Source organism: Neofelis nebulosa, chromosome X (genome assembly GCF_028018385.1).
Source record: "Neofelis nebulosa isolate mNeoNeb1 chromosome X, mNeoNeb1.pri, whole genome shotgun sequence".
NCBI lineage: Eukaryota > Metazoa > Chordata > Mammalia > Carnivora > Felidae > Neofelis > Neofelis nebulosa.
Window position 1 is genome coordinate 15,218,828 of NC_080800.1, and position 21,977 is coordinate 15,240,804.

At 40.5% G+C, this 21,977-nt stretch overlaps 1 protein-coding gene across 3 annotated transcripts in view; it reads left to right on the top strand.

The window, feature by feature from the left end:
* PPEF1 (protein phosphatase with EF-hand domain 1) overlaps positions 1–14,438 on the top strand; it is a 108,802-nt gene extending 94,364 nt beyond the window's left edge. For all 3 annotated transcript variants that reach the window (XM_058714002.1, XM_058714001.1, XM_058714003.1), the window contains 4 exons: positions 2,806–2,912; positions 11,562–11,725; positions 12,813–12,897; positions 14,034–14,438. In XM_058714002.1, coding sequence (XP_058569985.1) covers positions 2,806–2,912; positions 11,562–11,725; positions 12,813–12,897; positions 14,034–14,242 — 565 coding nt within the window. In that variant the 3' untranslated portion in view covers positions 14,243–14,438. The remainder of the gene's footprint in view (positions 1–2,805; positions 2,913–11,561; positions 11,726–12,812; positions 12,898–14,033) is intronic.
* The last annotated feature ends 7,539 nt before the right edge of the window (positions 14,439–21,977 follow it).

A 21,977-nucleotide genomic window follows, 5' to 3' on the forward strand; every position in this document is an offset into this window, starting at 1 on the left:
AATTTAAAAGAGTCAGACACTTAACCGACTGAGGCACCCAGGTGCACCTTGGCTGGTTTGATCTTCTATCCAGACCACTCAGACTTTCTCCATATCAGCAATAAGAATGCTTCACTTTCTTATCTTTTGTGTTTATTGGAGTAGCACTTTTAATTTCTTTTCAAAAAATTTTTCTTTGCATTCACCTCTTGGCTTACTGTTTGGCACAAAAGGCTTAGTTTTCAACCTGTCTTGGCTTTCACCATGACTTCCTCACTAAGCTTAATCATTTCTAGATTTTGGTTTAATGTAAGAGGGGTGCCTGGCTGACTCAGTTGTAAGAGCATGCGACTCTTGATCTCAGGATTGTGAGTTTGAGCCCCACACGGGTGTGGAGATTACTAAAAAAACAATAAATAAATAAACTTTTAGAAATAAAGTGAGAGACGTGACTCTTCCTTTCACTTGCACACTTGGCATTGTAGCGTTCTCAACTGGCCTAATTTCAGTGTGTCTCAGGGAATAGGGAAGGTCAAGGAGAGGGAGAGAGATGTGAGAATGGCTGGTCAGTGGAGAAGTCAGAACGCACACTATATTTATCAATTAAGTCTTATATGAGCATGGTTTGTGGCCCCCGCCCCCCCCGCAAGGCAAAATTACAATACTAACATCAAAGATCACTGATCACAGATCACCATAACAAATACAATAATAATGAGAAAGTTTGAAATATTTGAAAAAATTGAAATCTTGAAAGTTTGAAAACTGTGACACAGAGACACGAAGTGAGTGAATGTTATTTGAAAAATGTCACTAATGGACTTGGTCGATACAGGGCTGCCACACACCTTCCACATGTAAAAAATACCTGTGAAATGCAGTCAAGTGAAGCACAGGAAAACACGGATGCCTGTAGTTTTCCTCTCCTCTTCATTCTTTCCGTCCTTCTGCTTGCTTTGGGTTTACTTTTACTCTTCTTTTTTCTAGTTTTTGAAGGTAGAGATTAGGTTATTGATTTGAGATCTTTTTTTTTAATATCAGCATTTATAGCTACAAATTTTCCTCTAAGCCCTGGTTTAGTTGTGTCTCACATTGTCACAACATTGGCATGTTGTGTTTTAATCTTCCTTTATCTTAAAGTATTTCCTAATTTCTCTTGTGATTTCTTCTTTGACATATTGGTTGTTTAGGATGGTGTTGTTTAATTTCCTCATATTTGTGATTCCTCCAAATTTCTTTCTGTTATTGATCTCTAATTTATTCCTTTTGTAGTCAGAAAAGCTACTTTGTCTGATTTTGATCATGTTAAATGTATTGAGACATATTATGGCCTAGCAGAGGATCTATCGTGGAGAATGTTCCATATATGCTTTAGAAAGATGTATATTCTGCTGTTTTTGGGTGCAGTGTTTTATACATATCTGTTAAATTTAGTTGGTTTATAGTGCCGTTCAAGTCTTTAAATTTTTTTTTAATTTTTTGAAGTTTATTTATTTATTTTGAGAGAGAGAGAGAGAGTGTAAGCAGGGGAGGGGCACAGAGAGAGAGAGAAAGAGAGAGAGAGAGAGAGAGAGAATCCCAAGCAGGCTCCATGCTGTCAGCACAGAGCCCCACATGGGGCTGGATCCCACAAACTGTGAGCTCATGACCTGAGCTGAAATCAAGAGTCAGATGCTTAGCCAACTGAGCCACCCATGTGCCCCTCTGTTCAAGTCTTTTATATCCTTTTTTATTTTCTGCCTCATTGTTCTATCTATTATTGAAAGTAGAATATTGAAGTCTCCAACTGTTATTATTAAATTGTCTGTTTCTCCCTTCGGTTCTGTCTGGTTTTGCGTCATATAGGTTTGGGCTCCGTTGTTAGGTTTATAGATGTTTGTAATTGTTTTATCTTCCTGACTGATTGACTCTTTTATCATTATAAAATATTCCTCTGTGTCTCTAGTAACAGATTTGTCTTCAAGTCTATTCTGTCTTCTGTTAGTATAGCCATTCTAACTCTCTTACGGTTGATGTTTGCATAATACATCTTTTTTGTTGTTCTCTCAAGCTCTTTTGTATCTTTGAAACTGAAGTGTATCTCCTGTAGAAAACATAGTTGGGTCTTTAAAAAAAAAACCCCACTCTCATAGCCTCTGCTTTTTGATGTCTAAAAATCTATTCACATATGATGCTATTATTGATATGGTTTGATTTACCTCTGCCGTTTTGCTTTTTTGGGGAGAGGGGTATATGACTCATAGCTACTTTGTTCCTCTGTTCCTCCTTTAGTTAGAATTTATTTTTGTAAATGGTCTGAGGTGGTTTAGCATCCAGACGGATAACTATGCTAGCACCATGTTAAAAAAAAAATTGCTCTTCTCTACTGAATTGTAATGCCTCCTTTGTCGTGTATATTGTTCCCATATATAGTTGACTGTGTTTATGCGATTTCTATTATGTTCTGCTCATGTATCTGTCTTCTCCTGTGTCCATACCTGCTGTTAGGTTTCAGCAACTTCACAGGAAATATTAAAGTCTGCCCTAGCAAGTCCCTCTTAATTTTCTTGTTTTTCAAAAGTATCTTGGATACGCTCAGACACTAATTGCTCATGTAAATCTTTGAATTCAAAAAGAAAACACCAGTGGTAGTCCTTTTAAAATTTCACAATACGTGCACACACTGGCATACATATACCAACACTGACCACCTAGGAACATGGCATGTGTGAAATTAGGCAATCCATTTGAAGTAGAAACTGGTAAGTGGCAACATAGCACATTAAAACAAGACAGAACAGGATGATTTCCGTATCTTTTGCCTAATAATTGTTTTTGTTAACATAGGGTGAATGCTATTGAAAGTAGTGCCATCAGGATATTAAGAGAGAGAATAATTGCACGAAAAACTGACCTCATTCATGCTTTCCAACTTCAAGACCGCAGTAAATCAGGTAATAAAATTATGTAATGCTTACCGTTTCTTAACATACCAGCTTACGTGCAAATCAGTTTTCACTTTTTTTGCTTCCTTAAGATTTCAGTTCTCTATTTTTACTAGCAAGGAAAGATGGAGATAAAAATAAAACATAATCCATTATGTGCTTGAAAAAAGCCATATCCCTCCTTTGCAGTACGTTTCTTTCAACTTAAAACAACAGCAACCCTTCTATTCTGGTAGTGGCTCAGACTAGACACTCTGGAAGGCCCTCCTGTTAAGAGACAGCGAGATTCTAGAGGATACAGAATTTTAATGCATCTACCAGCCTCACAGTAAGATAAATATCTAGCAAACATTTTTCTCTCATGAAACGTTTTTTGAAACCAGCTTGGAGCAGCAAACAAGCACAAAGTGCTAGATTGTCCTGAGGGCAAATGCTAATTTTGGTGTTGTGCTCAATCCTGAGACTAGACCAAAGATAATAGAAAGATGGATAAGCTGAATCTGCGACTTCCACATTAAGCCTGGACCCTCAAAGTGGCTAAAGTCGGCTATTTTTGTAGTGCCCCTTGACTCTTGGCAAGCAAATGCAAATCCATGTTCAAGGGATGCATCCCTAATTTTGGCCACTAACATACGCAGAGATTAAGATCAACCATGAGTTCATAACCAAAGATCATGAAACAAAGGAGACAAGCTACCGTGAGTAAGCGTCAACAGAAACAATGACAGATTTCATTCTCTAAAGATATCAGATATTGGAATTATCAAATACAAATAAAAATAACTAAGAAATGTTTAAAGAAATAAAAGGTGGATCACTGACATGCATTTAAAGAATGATTTGAAGAAGAACCAAATAGATGTAAAAATATACTTGTTTAAAAAAACCATATTGGATGGGTTAAACAGAAGATTAGACACTACTTAAGACAGAATTAGAAAGGTTAAGACTAATGGACAGTAAAATAAAGTTTAACATACATCTACTCAGGGTCCCAGGAGGAAACAATGTAAGAGAGGATGTATTTGACATGATAATGGCCTAGACTTTTCCAGAATTGATGAGCAACTCAAATTCACAGGTAGAGAGATACAGTGTTTCTCAAATAGGATAAAAAAAATTAAATCCACACCTATATATCCTTGTGGAGAAACCACAGAGTACCAACAGCAAAGAAAAATATCCTAAAAGTAAGCAGAGAGAAATACACATTGCTACAAAGGGAAAACAATTTGACTGATATCAGACTTCTCAACAGTCACAATAGAAGCCAGTAGACAGTGGGATAATATATACAAAACATTGAAAGTAAAATTTAGAAAAAGATATAACATGAAAACACTAACAAAACCGAGGTTGAAACAGCTCTATTAATATTAGACAAAGTAGACTTCAAGGAAATCTACATCACTAGAAATAACAAGGGACACTTTATAATGATAAAGTATTCTGTTTTCCAATTGAATCCATTATAAATGCATATGTACCTACTAATATAGCCTCAAAAATATGTAAAACAAAAATGGACAGAACAAGTAGAAGTAGAAAAATCTACCATCATAGTGGATGATTATAATACTCCTTTAACTGAAAGAATTAACTGACAAAAAGATTAGCAGAGTTTCCCTAAAAGACATACACAGAACCCTGCTCAACAATGCAGAATACACATTCTCGTCAAGCACACATGGAACATATCCTGACTATATCCTGGAACATTAAAGCAAATATCAACAAATTTTGTATTGGAAACATACAGAATAAATTTTCTGTCATAGTGAATTGAGCTATAACTCAATGACAGAAGGTAGCCAGAAAATCCCCCTTGGGCTTGGAAATGAGAAATACACTTCTAAATAACCCTTGGATCAAAGAAGAAATCACAGTGGAAATTAGAAATCTGCAACTCAGTGATAAGGAAAATGCAACATATAAGATGCAAGTTAGAGAAGAATTGAAAATGCATATATTTTGAAAGATGAAACTATGATCAACAAAGTAAAAAAAAAAAAAAGGTTATTTGAAGAAACTGGAAAATTTGATAAAACCCTGGTAAGGAGATAGAGAAAGCATAAATAACCAATGCCAGAACTGAAAGGGGAAATTTTAGTATATACAGACTTTACAGATATTAAAAAGCTCATAAGGTGTATTATGAAAACTCTTATGCTAGTGAATTGATACTTTAGATTAAATGGACAAATTCCTAAAATATATATGTACACACACACACACACACACACACACACACACACACTTACCAAAACTGACACAAAAAGAAATAGAAAGCCTGAACAATTCTATAACTGTTGAAGAAACTGGATCTGAAATTTTGAAACTTTCCACAAGGAAGGCCCTGGGTTCAGATAGCTTCATTAGCCATTAAAATATACATTTAAGAGGGGCGCCTGGGTGGCGCAGTCGGTTAAGCGTCCGACTTCAGCCAGGTCACGATCTCGCGGTCCGTGAGTTCGAGCCCCGCGTCGGGCTCTGGGCTGGTGGCTCAGAGCCTGGAGCCTGTTTCCGATTCTGTGTCTCCCTCTCTCTCTGCCCCTCCCCCGTTCATGCTCTGTCTCTCTCTGTCCCAAAAATAAATTAAAAAAAACGTTGGAAAAAAAAAATTAAAAAAAAAAAATATACATTTAAGAATGAAACCAGTCTAGGGTCTTCTGGGTGGCTCAGTTGGTTAAGCATACGACTCTGGCTCAGGTCATGATCTCGTGGTCTGTGGGTTTGAACCCAACGTCAGGCTCTGTGCTGACAGCTCAGAGCCTGGAGCCTGTTTCAGATTCTGTGTCTCCCTCTCTCTGTCCCTCCCCCGCTCAAACTCTGTCTCTCTCAAAAACAAATAAACATTACAAAAACATTTTTTTAAAGAATAAAACCAGTTTAGAGGCACCTGAGTGACTCAGTTAGTTAAGCATCTGACTCTTGATCTCAGGGTTGTAGAGTTCAAGCCCTGCATCGGGCTCCGTGCTGGGCATGAAGCCTACTTAAAAAAAAAAAAAAAAGAATAAAATCAGTCTTACACAAACTCTTCCAGAGAATAAAAACATAAGGAACACTTCCAAGATTATTTTAGGAGGTCAGCATAACCTTGATACCAAAACCTAGTAAAAACATTATGGAAAAGGAAAATTAAAGGCTAATCTCAGACATAAATTTAGATGAAAAAAGTCCTAAATGAAATATTGGAAAAAGGTTAATGTAAAACGAACAAGTTGGTTTATTCTAGAAACACTAGGAATTCTGGGTTGATTTGATAATGAAAAACCAATCAGTGTAATTCACCAATTTAACCAAATTAAAGAAGTCTTAATTCTCTCAAAATAAGAAAAATTTATTGGATGTATTTTACCTTGGTTTCATGGTTTTAGAAAACTAAAAATGAAGCAAATTTCCTTAATCTTATAAAGGATATCTATCATAGCCTATAGAAAACAGCATAATTGATGGGGTAATGTTGAAACCTTTTCTTCTAAGATTGGGAACAAGAGAAAGATACTGAATAATTCCCCATCCCCAATGTGTCTGCATCCTAATCCCCAGAATCTCTCAATGTTACCTTAGATCCCAAAAGGAATTTTGCAGATGTGATTAAAATACTGATCTTGAGGGGCATGTGGCTGGCTCAGTCAGTGGAACACACAACTGTTGATCTCAGAGTTGTGGGTTCGAGCCCCATGTTGGGTGTAGAAATTCTTACAAATAAAATCTTAAAAAAAATAATGATCTTGACCTAGGGAGACTATCATGCATTATCTAAGTGGAATTGATATAATCACAATGGTCCTTATAAGAGGGATGTAGGAGTCAGAGTCCGAGGAGAAGGTGATGTGATAATGGAAAAAGATATTGAAATGATACTCCTTGAAAACTCAGGAAGGTGCCACAAGCCAAGGAATATAGGCAGCCTTTAGAAGCTGAAAAGGGGTAAAAAACAAATCCTCCCATCAGAGTTTCTCAAAGGAACCAGCCCCACTGACACTTTCGCTTGTACCAGCAAAAGTGAGTTTGGACTCCTAGCCCCCAGAACTATAAGAGAATAAATTTGCATTCTTTAAAGCCACTAAGTCTGTGGTAATGTGTTACAGCAGCAATAGGAGACTAATAGAGATGTCTATTCTCAAAATTGTTCAACATTGTGCTAGGGATGCTAGCTACTACAATAAGGCAAGTTAAATAAGATGAGAAGAACTACAAAGGAAGAAATAAAATGTTACTACGTATAGACAACATGATTGAGTATATCAAAAACCCAAATACACAGAAAAACTATTATAATTAATAATTGAATTTAACAAGTTGTAGAACACAAGGTCAACACAGAGAAATTTATTGTGTTTTCATATATCAGGTTATCAGTCAGAGTCTATTCAGGAGATAGAAACCACGGCAATAATTTGAACTGGGAAATTTCATGTAAAGAATTATTAGCTAGTAAAAGGCTATTTAATTACTAAAATGGCTGAAAGAGAATGCTAAAGAATACAGGAATAGAAATTGTAGGGTGCAGCTACTATCTCTAAGGCTAAGAAAGTGAACCCAAGGAAGGAACAGACTTGGAAGAGTCCCCTGCTCTCAAGCAAGGCTAATATTCAGACCTAATTGGAGAGGGAATGACTGTGGCCCGCTAGATACAGTGGAAGTTCACTGAAGTGTCTCACGTCAAAGCTGGTTGGTAGCTGTTGAGCCCGGACTGAAGTGGATGGGGCCACCCACGGGAGTACCAACAAAACCCTTTTTGGGCTGTGTACTGCTGTGCCTCCCACACACTCCTGGCAAGGAAGCCATTCACTGTGGTGTCAGTGAAATTGACTGGAGAGTGGGTGCCAATGCATTTCCCACACTCTGGTAACCATGCTGTACTGGAAAAGCAAGAAGGAAAGCATACCAGAAGTGGTTCTTCTGCTGTGTCTTAGAGTATCCTTCCTGTACTCTCTACTGACCTTATACCAGGCGTCCAAAGAGAATTATTTACAGGGTTCAGTTCCAGTGTCATAAAACAGGGCAAAGAAGGGTAGCTTTGAGCTGAGTAGGAGTAAACTGATGGCTGGTAGAGCTAACAATGAACTTTTAGGTAATGAAAATCTTCAAAGATCCCATTCAGGGTAGATAATCCAGGACGAGAAAGGAACCGAACGATTGATGTATGAGATTTCTAAATGATTAAGAGAAATTAAAAAGGACGAAAATAAATGGGTAGGTATTGCTGTGTGCAAGGGCCGAAGTTGTCAGGATATGAATTCTCTTCAAATTGAGCTATAGGTTCAATGCACGGAAAGGGCATCTACAGAATTTTTTTTTTCTTAATTTTTTAAACGTTTTATTTATTTTTGAGACAGGGAGAGACAGAGCATGAACAGGGGAAGGTCAGAGAGAGGGAGACACAGAATCCGAAACAGGCACCAGGCTCTGTGCTGACAGCACAGAGCCCGACGCGGGGCTCGAACCCACGGACCGCGAGATCGTGACCTGAGCCTAAGTCGGCCGCTTAACCGACTGAGCCACCCAGGCGCCCCTACAGAAATGTTCTTAGCAGCACTGTTTGTAATAGCCCCAAACTGGAGATAACCTAACATCCACCAACAGTAGAACGGATATATAAATTGTGTATATTCACACCATGGAATACTATACACTGATGAAAATGAAGACCTACAACTAAATGGAACAACATGGCTGAATCTCATGAACTTCGCGTTGAGCAAAAGAAGCCAGATGTCCCCCCAAATATATACTTCACGATTCCATTTACATATAGGTCAAAAAAGGCAAAAAGCAAATTATAGTATTAGAGATCAAGATAGTGGCTCTCTTTAGGAAAGTGGGAAGTGGTAGTAATTGTGAGGGGCCCCAAGGGGGCCTTTTGAATATTGGCAATCTTTTTTTTTTTTAACTTTGGGGTTTTATTTAAATTCCAGTTAGTTAAAAGTGTAATATTAGCTTCAGGTGTATAATATGGTGATGCAACAGTTCCATACATCATCTGGTGCTCCTCACTGACAAGTGCACTCCTTAATCCCCATCACCTGTCTCACCCGTCCACCTGCCCCCCTCCCCTCTGGTAACTATCAGTTCGTTCTCTACAGTTAAGAGTCTGTTTCTTGGTTTGCTTCTCTCTTTTTTTCCCCTTTTGTTTCTTTTGTTTTTTAAATTCCAAATACGAGTGAAATCATGTGGATTTGTCAATGTTTTATTTCTTGTCCTTGGTGGTGGTTACATAGGAATTCTCTTTGTGATAATTCACCGAGCCCTGTATTTGTTTTGTGAGTTTTTCCGTATGTGTTGAACTTTAATTTAGAAAAAAGAATTATGACCAACAGACACATGAAAAGATGTTCATCATCACTTATCGTGAGGGAAATGCAAATCAAAACCACAGTGAGATATCACCTCACACCTGTCAGTATGGCTAAAATCGACAACACAAGTAACAACAGGTATTGGTGAGGATGTGGAGAAAGGAGAACCCTCTTGCACTGTTGGTGGGAATGCCAATCGGTGCAGCCGATGTGGAAGACAGTATGGAGGTTCTTCAAAAAGTCAAAAATAGAAATACCTTAAGTTCCAGCAATCACGCTGCTGGGTATTTACTCAAAGAATACAAGAACACTAATTCAAAGGGATACACGCACCCCTACGTCTATGGGAGTATTATTTATAATAGCCAAGCTATGGAAGCAATGCAAGTGTCCATCAGTTAATGAATGGATACATAAGATGTGGTGTGTATATATATACAATGGAATATTATTCAGCCAGAAAAAAGAAGGAAATCATGCCATTTGCAATGACATGGATGGCGCTAGAGTATTAGGCTAAACGAAATAAGTTGGTCAGAGAAAGAGAAATGCCATATGATTTCACTCATATGTGAAATTTAAGAAACAAAACAGGCGAAGGGAAAAAATAAGAGACAAATTGAGAACAGACTCTTAATTACAAAGAACAAGCTGATGGTGACCAGAGGGGAGGTGGCTGGGGGATGGGTGAAGTAGGTGATGGGGAATAAGGCGTGCACTTGGGGTGAGCACAGGGGGATGTACAGAAGTGTTGAGTCACTATAGGTACACCTGAAACTAATATTACACTGTCTGGCAACTGGAATTAAAATAACTTTTAAAAAAGGTTCAAAGAGGGAAGAGCGTGGAGGTTTTTTGTGTGTCTCGCGTCCATGAAATACAGCCAGACCGACACTAAAGCATCCTGCACACCTAGAAAACTGATCTGAGGATAACACAACAACTGCACAACCTGAACCAAGGCACTCAGCAGGAAGAGAAAAAACTCATTTTTATTTTCAATTTTTGTTAAAAATATTTTTCTTGAATTTTTCTCTACTATCAAAACACACCTAGGATGTAGCATCATTTCTTCAATTTTTGTGTGTGTTTTTAAGTTTTTAATTTTAATTTTTTTAATTTTAATTTTAATTTTTTCTACCTCATTAATTCCTTTTCTCCCTTCAAAATGATGAAACAAAGGAATTCACCCCCCAAAAAAGGTAAAAGGAATTATGTCTTTGGCAGGTAAGTATGTGGGGAATGGTTTTCTGGGAGTGTAAATGGATATTTTTTTTCTCGAAAACAGTTTGGTATTGTATGTCAAAAGGCTTAAAAATGTGCATCCTCTTTGATCCAGTAAATTCCACTTATAGGAGTGATCCTAAGGAGATAATGAAATGGTTGGATAGCCATTAAAATAATGATGTAGATCTACGTTTCTTAACATAGATGGATGTCCATGATTTATTGTAAGTAAAAACTCAGATTAGAATAAATATGCTATGGGGCGCCTGGGTGGCTCAGTCGGTTAAGCGTCCGACTTCGGCTCAGGTCATGATCTCAGTTTGTGAGTTCAAGCCCCGTGTCGGGCTCTGTGCTGACAGCTCAGAGCCTGGAGCCTGCTTCGGATTCTGTGTCTCCCTCTCTCTCTGGCCCTCCCCCGTTCGTGCTCTGTCTCTCTCTGTCCCAAAAATAAATAAACATTAAAAAAAAAAAAAAGAATAAATATGCTATGTGTGTTGCCATAGACACGTGTATAAAACATTTGCTAGACTACAAGGCGTATTTGGCTCTGAGAAAGGTAAAATGTAGATATATTTGTATATATCCATGTTTGTGTGCACTAGAAGTAATAACATTTTTTCTATTCGTTCAAAATCATTTCGAACGAGCGTATCTTTAATAATCAGAAAAAATAAAGATATTTATATTTTGAAAGACTACATATAATATCAGGGGATGAAGGGATAGGACCTTGGAAAATGAGAAGTGAATTACATGCCAAAATATGAAAAATGAAAGTAACCTTTTATCCTTTATATCCTTTCGTGTTTTAAAATCTTCTATTGTAAATACACCTTCCTTTGCTAATCAGAAAAAGGAACAAAAGATCGAACACCCAATGTCTGATTGCTTACACATAACATTACGGGCAAGATCTGTGGAACACCCAAGACTTTCTTTAGTTTATTTGTCCCTTAGAGCTGTGGGGCCTGGTGGGACAAATCACAAAGGGGAGAAGGAGGCACCCAGGCCTCAAAACCCCAGGCTGCTCACTGAATTTGCCACGTAGGTTGCATTTCTTTATCAAATCATCAACCGATTATATGGGCTTTGTTGTTGTTGTTGTTGTTGTTGTTGTTTTTGTTAGGAAAACTTTCTATGAGCCAGTGGGCTTTTTCCATGGAGAACATTTTGGGGCTGAACTTACCATGGAGATCCCTGAGTTCACGTCTGGTCACCACAGACACAAATGGAGATATTAACTACATGTCCAGCTTCCAGGATATCCACATTCAGAAACCCGTGAAAGAGGCAAGTGAAACATAGCCCCAGCTGAAACCTGGCTCGAGCGAAACACCCTTCAGATGACCTGTGAGAGGGACTCAGTCTTGAAAAGTTGGGTGTGGAATCATCTAATGGATGGGCGTGGCAGGCTTGGGGAAGGCCTACGGGGGCTCCCCCAAGTACCTAGTGATCTGTTCGGGAAATTTGTGCTTTCTAAGGATAGGCAAAATGGAAGAAGAAGGAAAAGCTTCTGCGAGAAAATCCATGTCAAATCAGAAGGGCAGATATGACACCCACTCTTTCATACAACTCACCCCTTCAGCTCCTCAACAGAGTCCCTATTACACTGCGAGAGTATAGACCTGCTGACATGACATCTTATGCCTTAAGTATTTGTAAAATTAAAAATCTCTTATTAAAATGGGAATACCCCGGGGAGAGTTGTAAGGCCCGCCCCCACCCCGTACTTATTAACAACTCTTTGCCAGTTAGTTACCACACTGGGCTGAACGTGAGCCGATGGGAAGGAAGACTGGGGCGATTGTTTGCAGGGGAGATGAGAAGGTCAGAGCAGAGAGAAGTAAGGCAGGTGGGAAACTAAGATACCCCCACAAGAGAGGCTTCGGCTTCACGCAAGAGGCAGTTTACCACGGTCGCCAGACTCATGGGCCTTGGCTTCGGGCAGCTGAGATCAGATCCCATTCCCTAGCTACGTGAACCTTGCAAAACTTACCTTACCTCTCTGTTTTCTAATCTGTAAAATGGACATAATAATAGTTCTTTTCTTTGGGGCCGTTGTTGAGGACTGAATGAAATAGCCCACAGAAAAGTCTCAGGGCGGAGCCCGCGCGCACGTGTTCTCAGTACGTGTTGGCTGTTGTTCACTGCTTCTCGATCAGCCAGGGCCCTGCAGGCTGCACACGCTTCCGCACGCAACAGCATGGTCTTTTCTCTGATTAAAGAAGGTTGGGACTCCAAGGAAGGCCTGCCTTCTCGAATTTCTATCTGAATCACATGCTTTGAATTGGTGGGAACGTTTTGTATTTGTAACATGTACTAAAATTGACCGTTATTAATTCTATGCGTTTTAACACTTAGAACGTCTTTATTTCAGGCTCAATCTACTCTAATTGAAACTCTGTACAGATACCGATCTGACCTGCAAATCATCTTTAATGTCATTGATTCTGACCACTCAGGTAAATGAACTTTGATTAGTTCGGTAGCAGTAGAAAGCAAGGGCTAATCTGTTTCTCAGAAACCAGAACTCTATTTTCACCTATTGCATTCTTCATCCAAAGGTGATTTAACTCAGGGCTGGTGGGGGGGGGTCGGCGATGATAAACTCATGATTAGGATCATTACTATTTTAGTTTGTCCACCAACTGTATTCAAGACCATATGGCCCCTATATAGGCCTCTGTATCTGTTAGACAAGAATAGCTCCTTTTATAAATCATCAGCACAGATGAAAAGATAATTCACTGTCCATTTAAACATAGTAGTTACTCCTGGCAATAAAAATCATTCCTGGAGTTCTGATCCTATGTTTGGGACTCAGGGGTATGAAAATTCATTTCTGCTTGGCTTTGATGCATGATTACTTATTTTCAAGCTTTATTATTATTACTTTTTAATGTTTTTATTTATTTTTGAGAGAGAGAGAGAGAGAGAGAGAGAGAGAGAATGTGAGCGGGGAAGGGCAGAGAGAGGGAGACACAGAATCCAAAGCAGGCTTCAGGCTCTGAGCTGTCAGCACAGAGCTGGATGCAGGGCTCAAACTCATGAACAGCGAGATCATGACCTGAGCCAAAGTCGGGTGCTTAACTGAGCCACCCAGGCACCCCATACTTATTTTGAAACTTTAAAACAATCACCAGATAATCCTCAACCGCAGAGATCACAGAATACCACAAGGTCAATAATCAAAATATGAAAGCAAATGGTTGCCTAGAAAATACGGCAGAGCCATTGTTTGCAGTCCTCTTGTTGAGTGCCAGGGTAACTTCTCCCTCTGCCCTGATGTCCTTTTCCCTTAGATTTTAGATCTTGTAATTTCTATACCACATAGGGTCCCACGGTCCATAATGTACCCCCATCCCTTGAGTGTATACTCATTCCAGGTTTGGAATAATGTCAGGACCACTTGGTAGTTGAAAGTGACACATTGTTTCTTATATTTACAATCTGACTTTTCCATCTCCTTCAGTGTCTGATGGTCGGGCATGGCAGTGAGTTTCTTCTCATTGGGACCATTTAATCAGTATAGCTTCCCCACTCCACCGTTAAGTGGGTCTTAAAACGAACACTCACACCTTCTTCTATATTCTTTTAGGCCTGATTTCCATGGAAGAATTTCGTTCCATGTGGAAACTCTTCAATAGTCACTACAACATTCATATTGATGATTTTCAGATTGATGAGCTCGCTGAAAGAATGGACTTAAACAAAGATGGAAGCATTGACTTTAATGAGTTCCTAAAGGCTTTCCATGTAGTGCATAAATTGGATAAGTTGAACAAATCAGGTAGCGGCCTTGCTTAACAAGGGCTAGGGCTTTCTCTGCTTGTAAACCCTGGGGCCCAAATCACCGACACCATCTTTTCCAGAACCCTTGTAATTCATAATCAGTTGTAGAGAAAAGTAGCCCCCCATTCGTGCCATGAGCAGATGTATAGTGTGGGTATTTGAGTCTCCAGTAAGCTGTAACTGGTAAGACTAGGTTAAATGTCAGCCGATAGGAGTTTGGAAACACGTTGAAAGGAACCCACAGAACCGCAAAGAAAAGTGCAACATCTGTGAATGACTGAGGGATGGGAGGAGGAATACCAAACTAGTAATGGAATAAAATATTTCCATCTTTAAACTGAATCTTCTTTTTTTTATTTAAAACAATTTTTTTTTTAATTTATTTATTTTTGAGAGAGAGAGACAGAGTGTGAGTGAGGTCAGGGCAGAGAGAGAGAGAGGGAGACACAGAATCTAAAGCAGGCTCCAGGTTCTGAGCCGTCAGCACAGAGCCTGATGCGGGGCTTGAACTCATGAACCCTGAGATCATGACCTGAGCTAAGTCGGATGCTTAACTGACTGAGCCACCCAGGCACCCCTTTGAGCTGAGTCTTCTTTGGAGACCATAAACTGGTGATTCTCAATGGTGGGGGAACCACCCTTGAGGGATGGGGGTCATATCAGATTCTTCGGGGAAGCTGTGGGAGTGCATTGTTTGAAAAAGCTTTTTTTTTTTTTTCTTGTCTGTTGGAGATACAAAGTGAATACAATTCACGTTGAGCCCTACAATTAATAAGGTTTGACCCCATTGGTGAGATGGGGCCTTGGTTATGCATACATTTTGCAATTTATTCTGGTATTCTGGTTGCATATCAAATATAATAGGTTTCCCTTTAAAGGCCAGTATGTGTTTCATTGTTTTCTAATTTTGAGAACTTCAAGATCTGTCAACATGCCAAGTTAGATCTCCCGCAACCTTGCTTGATAGACGCACCAGAAATAATGGATAAAATACAACAAATATATATATTTTTATATATATATATATATATATATATATATATATATATATATATATATATTTTAATGCATAGCTGAGCTGACAAGAAAGTAAAAGAAATCCCTACTGGGCAAGGGAACAAAAGGCATAATTAAAACCAGAGCTATACTAACGTCGGACAGGATAGACTTTGAGGCAAAAAATATCATCAGAGGTAAAAAAAGGTCATTACTGAATGCTGAGAGGAATGCTTCGCCAGGAAGACAGAAGAATTATAAACATATATGCATCCAATAACAGAACTCTAACATTTATAATGCGAAAATTGACATAACCGGTAGGAGAAATTGATAGAGATTTTTAATATGCCTGTGCCAGGAATTGACCATCTAAATAAAAAAGTAGTGTGTAGAGTTTTGGGCAACCTAATTCACCTAACTGTGGGCATGTGTACTCTGGAATCAGTTTTAGAGAATACACATTGTTTTCAAGCACACATGGGACATGTATAAAAATTGATCATGTATTAGACCACAAAACATCTCTCAAATACCAAGCAACCAAAACCCAAGATACTACATTCTCCGATGATAATGCAATTAAATTGGAAGACGACACAAGAAGGTAACCAGATTAATGAGTGCCAAGTGATGTAACTGGAGCTCGACCAGAAATTGCTAAAAATGCTTCACAGGACTACGGCAAATAACTCTTTTCAAAAATAGGTGAATGGGCTGTTTTCTAGGGAAAACTATGATTTACTAAAGCTAACCGGAGAACAAAAAGAGGGTCTGAGGAGACATAACCGTTAAAGAGTGGGATGGTGTTGCCACGTGTCCTTTTGGCCGGCTGAACTACATTTCTCAGAATTCCCCTGTCTCACGTGTTTCTGCTTAAGATGGGCGGCCAGGGAGATTCTTGAGTGGTCGGCAAGGCAAAGGAAAGGGGCGGTCGTGGCGTGGCTCCCACACGCTGTTGCTGACCCGCGAGTCACTTTGTTGGTGTGGAGGGGCTGCAAGGCCTGCACTTGCTCTGAGTTGCCCTGGATCCTCTGTCAGCTTCTTTGATTCCTGGCCCGGGCGTGTCTTAGCTGCGGGCCGAAGGGCCCTGGCTTCTGCAGGATGACCTCGTCACCAATCACCAATCAATCACCAACAGCGGAGACTAAGAGCGGGCTCAGTCTTCAGTCCGCTCTTGTGGAGTGCCAGCTCGTGCTCGTGTGTTCCAGCCTGCTTCCCCTTCTGCCTGCCCGCCCCGTGGACTCGGAGCTCCGACACCAGGTACGGCGGCTTCCGGAGCCCGCTTCACCAGCTCCCGCATTTGCATAAGCCCCTTCTAGTGGTTTCGTATGTATACGCATGCACACATGGATCGTCCTGGCTCGGCCTCGGGTTGAACTCCGACTGATACAAGATTTCGCGCCGAGAGTGGTTCCAAAAGAACAGAATCTTAATGAGTGCTCCGAATGTGTACAACCTGATGTATCTGGAGCCCCTGCCCCGTTGTCTCCTATGAAAATCCGCGGATGATCCCAGGATAGCGGTTTTAAGGCAGTCCGGCATGAGTCTTTCTTTTTGTTGCTTCCTGGATAGCATTTGGTTATTTCTTCTTGGCGTTCTTTCTGGAACTCTCATTTTCTCCCCTGGGCTTCCAGTCGCGAATTAGTTATTTGCCTTTGCTGGAATTTTCACCGAAAGAATATACTTTGATTTTCCTCAAGATTGGTAACTAATGTCTATTTAGTGCCACGATGTTGTAGTTTTGTGCCCTGTGTTGGTGATTTCACCGTTGAAAGCGGCCCTCAAACATAGTGCTGAAGTTCTTGCTCGTGTTGCTCCTAAAGTGCAAGGAGGCCTTGGCGGGGCGGGGGGAGAGACAGGTGTTTCAGAGAAAACAGGTGCGTTAGATAAGCTTCCTTCATCCGTGTTGATGAATCATCTATGTGTATGAAATGGGGCGTCTGTGAACAGAAACACACGTACAATGAGGTTATGTTACTGATCATTTGACGAAAATCTTGTGACCGAAGTCTCGCGGGGACCGAGCCCTGTATTTCCCCGGGAGCGCTGCTTCAGTGTTCACGAAGCCAGTGGTTGCCGCGATTGTATAGAACGCAAATACTACAAATAACCAGAATGGACTGTATTCTCAAAAAAAAAAAAGAGAAAAAAAAAGTGGTTTTCCAGACCGTTAAGCTCTTTCATCCGCTGGAAATGATTTTGGGGTGTGATGTGGAGGCACCGTTTATCGAATAGTTCGTTCTTTTTTTAAAAAAAAATAATTTTTAAGATTTAGAGGGAGAGTGTGTGTGTGAGCGGGGTGGGGGAAGGCAGAGAGAGAGAGAGAGAGAGAGAGAGAGAGAGAGAATCCCAAGCAGGGTCCGTGCTGTCAGCACAGAGCCCGACGCGGGGCTCCACCTGGCCAACCTAACCGAGATCATGACCTGAGCCAAAATCAAGAGTTGGCACTTAACCAACTGAGTCACTCGGGCGCCCCTTGAATAGTTCATTGTTTCCCACTCGTTTGAAATGCACCTGTGTCGTCTAGCAAGCTCCGTTTCTAAGCTGAGGATCCGTTGGTCTCTGGTCTGTCTGCTCACAAATACCTCACGTATTTTAACGCTCCAGCTTAGAGTAGTCCTTGTAGCTGCCATTAGGAGCCCCGACCCCTCCCCCATCTTTATTCTTCGTCAAAATGTCTCGGGTCCTTTAGTCCTCTGTATACATTGTAGGACTTCTGTGAAGGAGCCACCCAGGCGCCCCCCTTACAGTCTTTTTTAAAAGATTTATTCCAAGATACATTAAGGGGTCTCACCAATTTCTTTCAATTCTGCTGGCTGTTGTTTTTTTTTTTTTTTTCATAGGGTTTAGTTCTATTCGGATTTGTTATCTTCCTTTCTAGTCCTCAGTCATTTTATGTGCATTTCTTTTATAATCCCTTTCTGGCTATCTCCCTGTATTTCGAGTTTATGGGGGTAAAATTGTGTGTGCAGACTCTTGATCCGGTTGGATTGTTCTCTCCTGGGCTCGGCCATTTTTTATCGTAGACATCTCGTTAGCAGGGTTTGCATTTTGTTTTTGGTTTGTGTGTGTGTGTGTGTGTGTGTGTGTGTGTAAAATTCCATGATATTTGGGATGTGGGCACAATTCTTCAGAGAAGTTTGTTGTTTGCTTCTGCCTTGGGGCCGTGGTAGTATCACTGCTTGAGGAATAATTCTGTTACTTTTTAGTCTGGAGTTGCTGAACTATGTGGGTAGAGTAAAAGCAATGTGAATTGTGGTCCTGTGGCTTTGAGTTCTCAGAGAGCTTTTCTTTATTTTCCCCCACACAAAGCCCTGTGTCCCGTAGTCTCTCTTGTTTTCAGATCTTTTCATAAATAAGAGAGTCCTCTAAGGGTCTTGGCTTTATGCAAAGTACTCAGTTCCAATCCCCTACCTTCCAAAGCTTCATTTACTACCCCTGTGTGGGAATTAACACCAAACCCCTGGGTTCTGGAGACAAATACCCTCCCCCATTAGCTTAAGCACCCACTCTGTGCTCTTTCATTTCCCTCTTTGTTTTTGGCACCTGGGGATTTGCTTTTATTATTTGTGAGCTTAGCTGCACATTTGTCATAATTATGTTACATTTTACCCTGTACTTGTAGGTGATTATAGTAAAAGGATTTTCAAGTTGTCTGAGTCCACCATATTGCTAGAAGCCAATAAATAGTCTTTTGGTATCTACTGCTATTTGTTAATAATCTTGAGGCTTCATGTTTTTACTTGGACAATGAAGTTTATAATAGGCCATGGTGCTTGAATTACACAATACTGTCATTTAGTGAATCTCAATTTTTAAAATTTTTTTATTTTAGAGACAGGGCAAGTGAGGGAGAGGGGCAGAGGCAGAGAGAGAATCTCAAGCCGGTTCCACACTTAGCAGGCTCCATCCCATGACCCTGGGATCATGACCTGAGCCAAAATCAGGAGTCAGGCACTCAACGAACTGAGCCACCCAGGCGCCCCTAGTGAGTCTCAGTTTTTACACTTTGGTAGAACATATTTCTAAATAATTTTCCTCTTTAATGTTTGTTTTTTACATAAATGGAATATTATACATTAAAAAAAACAGGGGCACATTTTTTTCCTCTTTTCCCTCTTCTCCCCCAACATAAGCATGGCCCTCATCATCCTGTCTCACTCACCTGGGGAAGCCATGTTAACCTACTCTATGCCTTCCATATTTCCATCTGTCCCATATGAACCTGTACAGACCTGTATCTGTCCTCATACAAGCATAGATTTACACACACAGTAATACATAAGGTGGTTTGATTATTATGTGCTATATAAAAATGGGGTTATATTATACATATTTTTCTGCATTCTTTTCTCAACCAACAATACCTACTTGAAATCCCTGCAAGTTGTAATGGCTCTAATTCTTTTTCTTTTTTGAATACACACATCAATGAATTCACCTACGTAACCAGCACCCAGATCAAGAAACGGAACGCAACCAGTGTCCCAGGATCCCCCAATCCCCCTCATGCCTTCTTCCATGTATCTCCCCCCCCCCCCACACCCCCATATAAGTGCAACTATCATCGTGACTTGTAACAGCATAGATTTGGCTTTGGCCTCCTTTGTGCCTGGTGTACATGGAATCATTCAGTACATCCTCTTTTGTACAACATGGTACCATGACATTCATAAGGTTGTTGTATGTAGTTGTAGTTTGTGCATTCTGGTTAGTCTATAATATCCTATTGTGTGAATATACCAGCAGTTATTTATTCTACTGAGAGACTTTTGGGGTAATGATGGACGGTGCTACCATGAACATTTTGTTCATTAATTTGCTCTTTTTAGTGGCTATATAATAATTCCGTGCTACAGAGGACCGCCCTTGATTTGGCCAGCCTGCTTTTAGTAGGTATTTACTTCGTTTCCAGCTCTTGACCACTAAGGCAAAGCTGCAATACATACTTTTTATTACATTTATTTATTTTTGAGAGACAGAGCACAAGTAGGGGAGGCGTAGAGAGAGAAGGAGACACAGATCTGAAGCAGGCTCCAGGCTCTCAGCTGTCAGCACAGAGCCCGACGCGGGGCTAGAACTCACAAACCGCGAGATCGTGACCTGAGCCGAAGTCGGACGCCCAACCGACTGAGCCACCCAGGCGCCCCAAAGCTGCAATACGTATTGCATGTATTGCCTACATAGGGGTACCAGTCCATCCCTCCCAATGGGACAGACGGCCAGAAGTTGAATTGCTGGTTAGTTATAGTAATCATCTTTCAAAACTGAGAGCTGTTGTTCTACTGTCTTCCCCAAATTCGGTGGCAATGCCATTTCCATCAGACGTGTTTGAAAATTCCCTTCTCCCTCAACTCTACCAGCATGAGATGTTACAGTTCTGGTTTGTGAATCTGATGGGTATGAAATGACATCTCATAAGTACTTTAATTTTTATTCTCTACTAGAGAATTTGAGCATCTTTTCATGGGTTTGGACACGCTGTTCTGTGGATTGCATGTTCGTTTTTTTGCTCATTTTTTGAGCTTTTTTTTTTTAATTTTTTTTTTCAACGTTTTTTATTTATTTTTGGGACAGAGAGAGACAGAGCATGAACGGGGGAGGGGCAGAGAGAGAGGGAGACACAGAATCGGAAGCAGGCTCCAGGCTCCGAGCCATCAGCCCAGAGCCCGACGCGGGGCTCGAACTCACGGACTGCGAGATCGTGACCTGGCTGAAGTCGGACGCTTAACCGACTACGCCACCCAGGCGCCCCTCATTTTTTGAGCTTTTAATCTTAGCAGTTTGTAAAATATTTTTGTACAGTATAGAAGTTAACCCTCTGTCATTTGTGTTAGAAATTTTTGTCCACATCTTTCTGTCTGTTGACTTTGTCATATTACCTTTGCCATACAAAAGTTCTTATGCTTTAAAAATTTTTTTTTTCAACATTTTTAATTTATTTTTGGGACAGAGAGAGACAGAGCATGAACGGGGGAGGGGCAGAGAGAGAGGGAGACACAGAATCGGAAACAGGCTCCAGGCTCCGAGCCATCAGCCCAGAGCCTGACGCGGGGCTCAAACTCACGGACCGCGAGATCGTGACCTGGCTGAAGTCGGACGCTTAACCGACTGCGCCACCCAGGCGCCCCCAAAAGTTCTTATGCTTTAAATAGCAAATATACCATATTTGCTTTTTTTACTTTCATAATATGCATTTTTTATCTTCATAGGAGTATAGTTGACATGCAATGTTACATCAATTTCAGTTGTACAGTGTGATTCACCAAAGTGTGTAGCCATCATGTATGCTGATACACGCCTGTGACTGTACCATTGACCGCATTCCCTCTGCTGTGCCTTTTCTTCCCGTGATTTACTCATTCTGTAACTGGAGGCCCGTATCTACTACTCCCCTTCGCCATTTTGCTCAACACTCTCCCCTTGCCCCTCTGGGAGCCATCAGCTTATTCTCTGTATTTATAGGTTTGATTCTGCTTTTAGTTTGTGTCTTCATTTGTCTTCTTTTTAGATTCCACTTACGAGTGAAATCATATGATATTTGTCTTCCTCAGTCTGACTTATTTCTCTTAGCGTAATACCCTCTAGGGCCAGCCATGTTGTCTCAGATAGCATGATCTCATCCCCCTTTATGGCTGTGTAATATGCCATTACGTGTATGTATACAACCCCCCCCACCCCCCCCCCCCCACACACACACACATCTTCCTTATCCATTTATCTGTCAAGGGACACTTAGGTTGCTTCCATA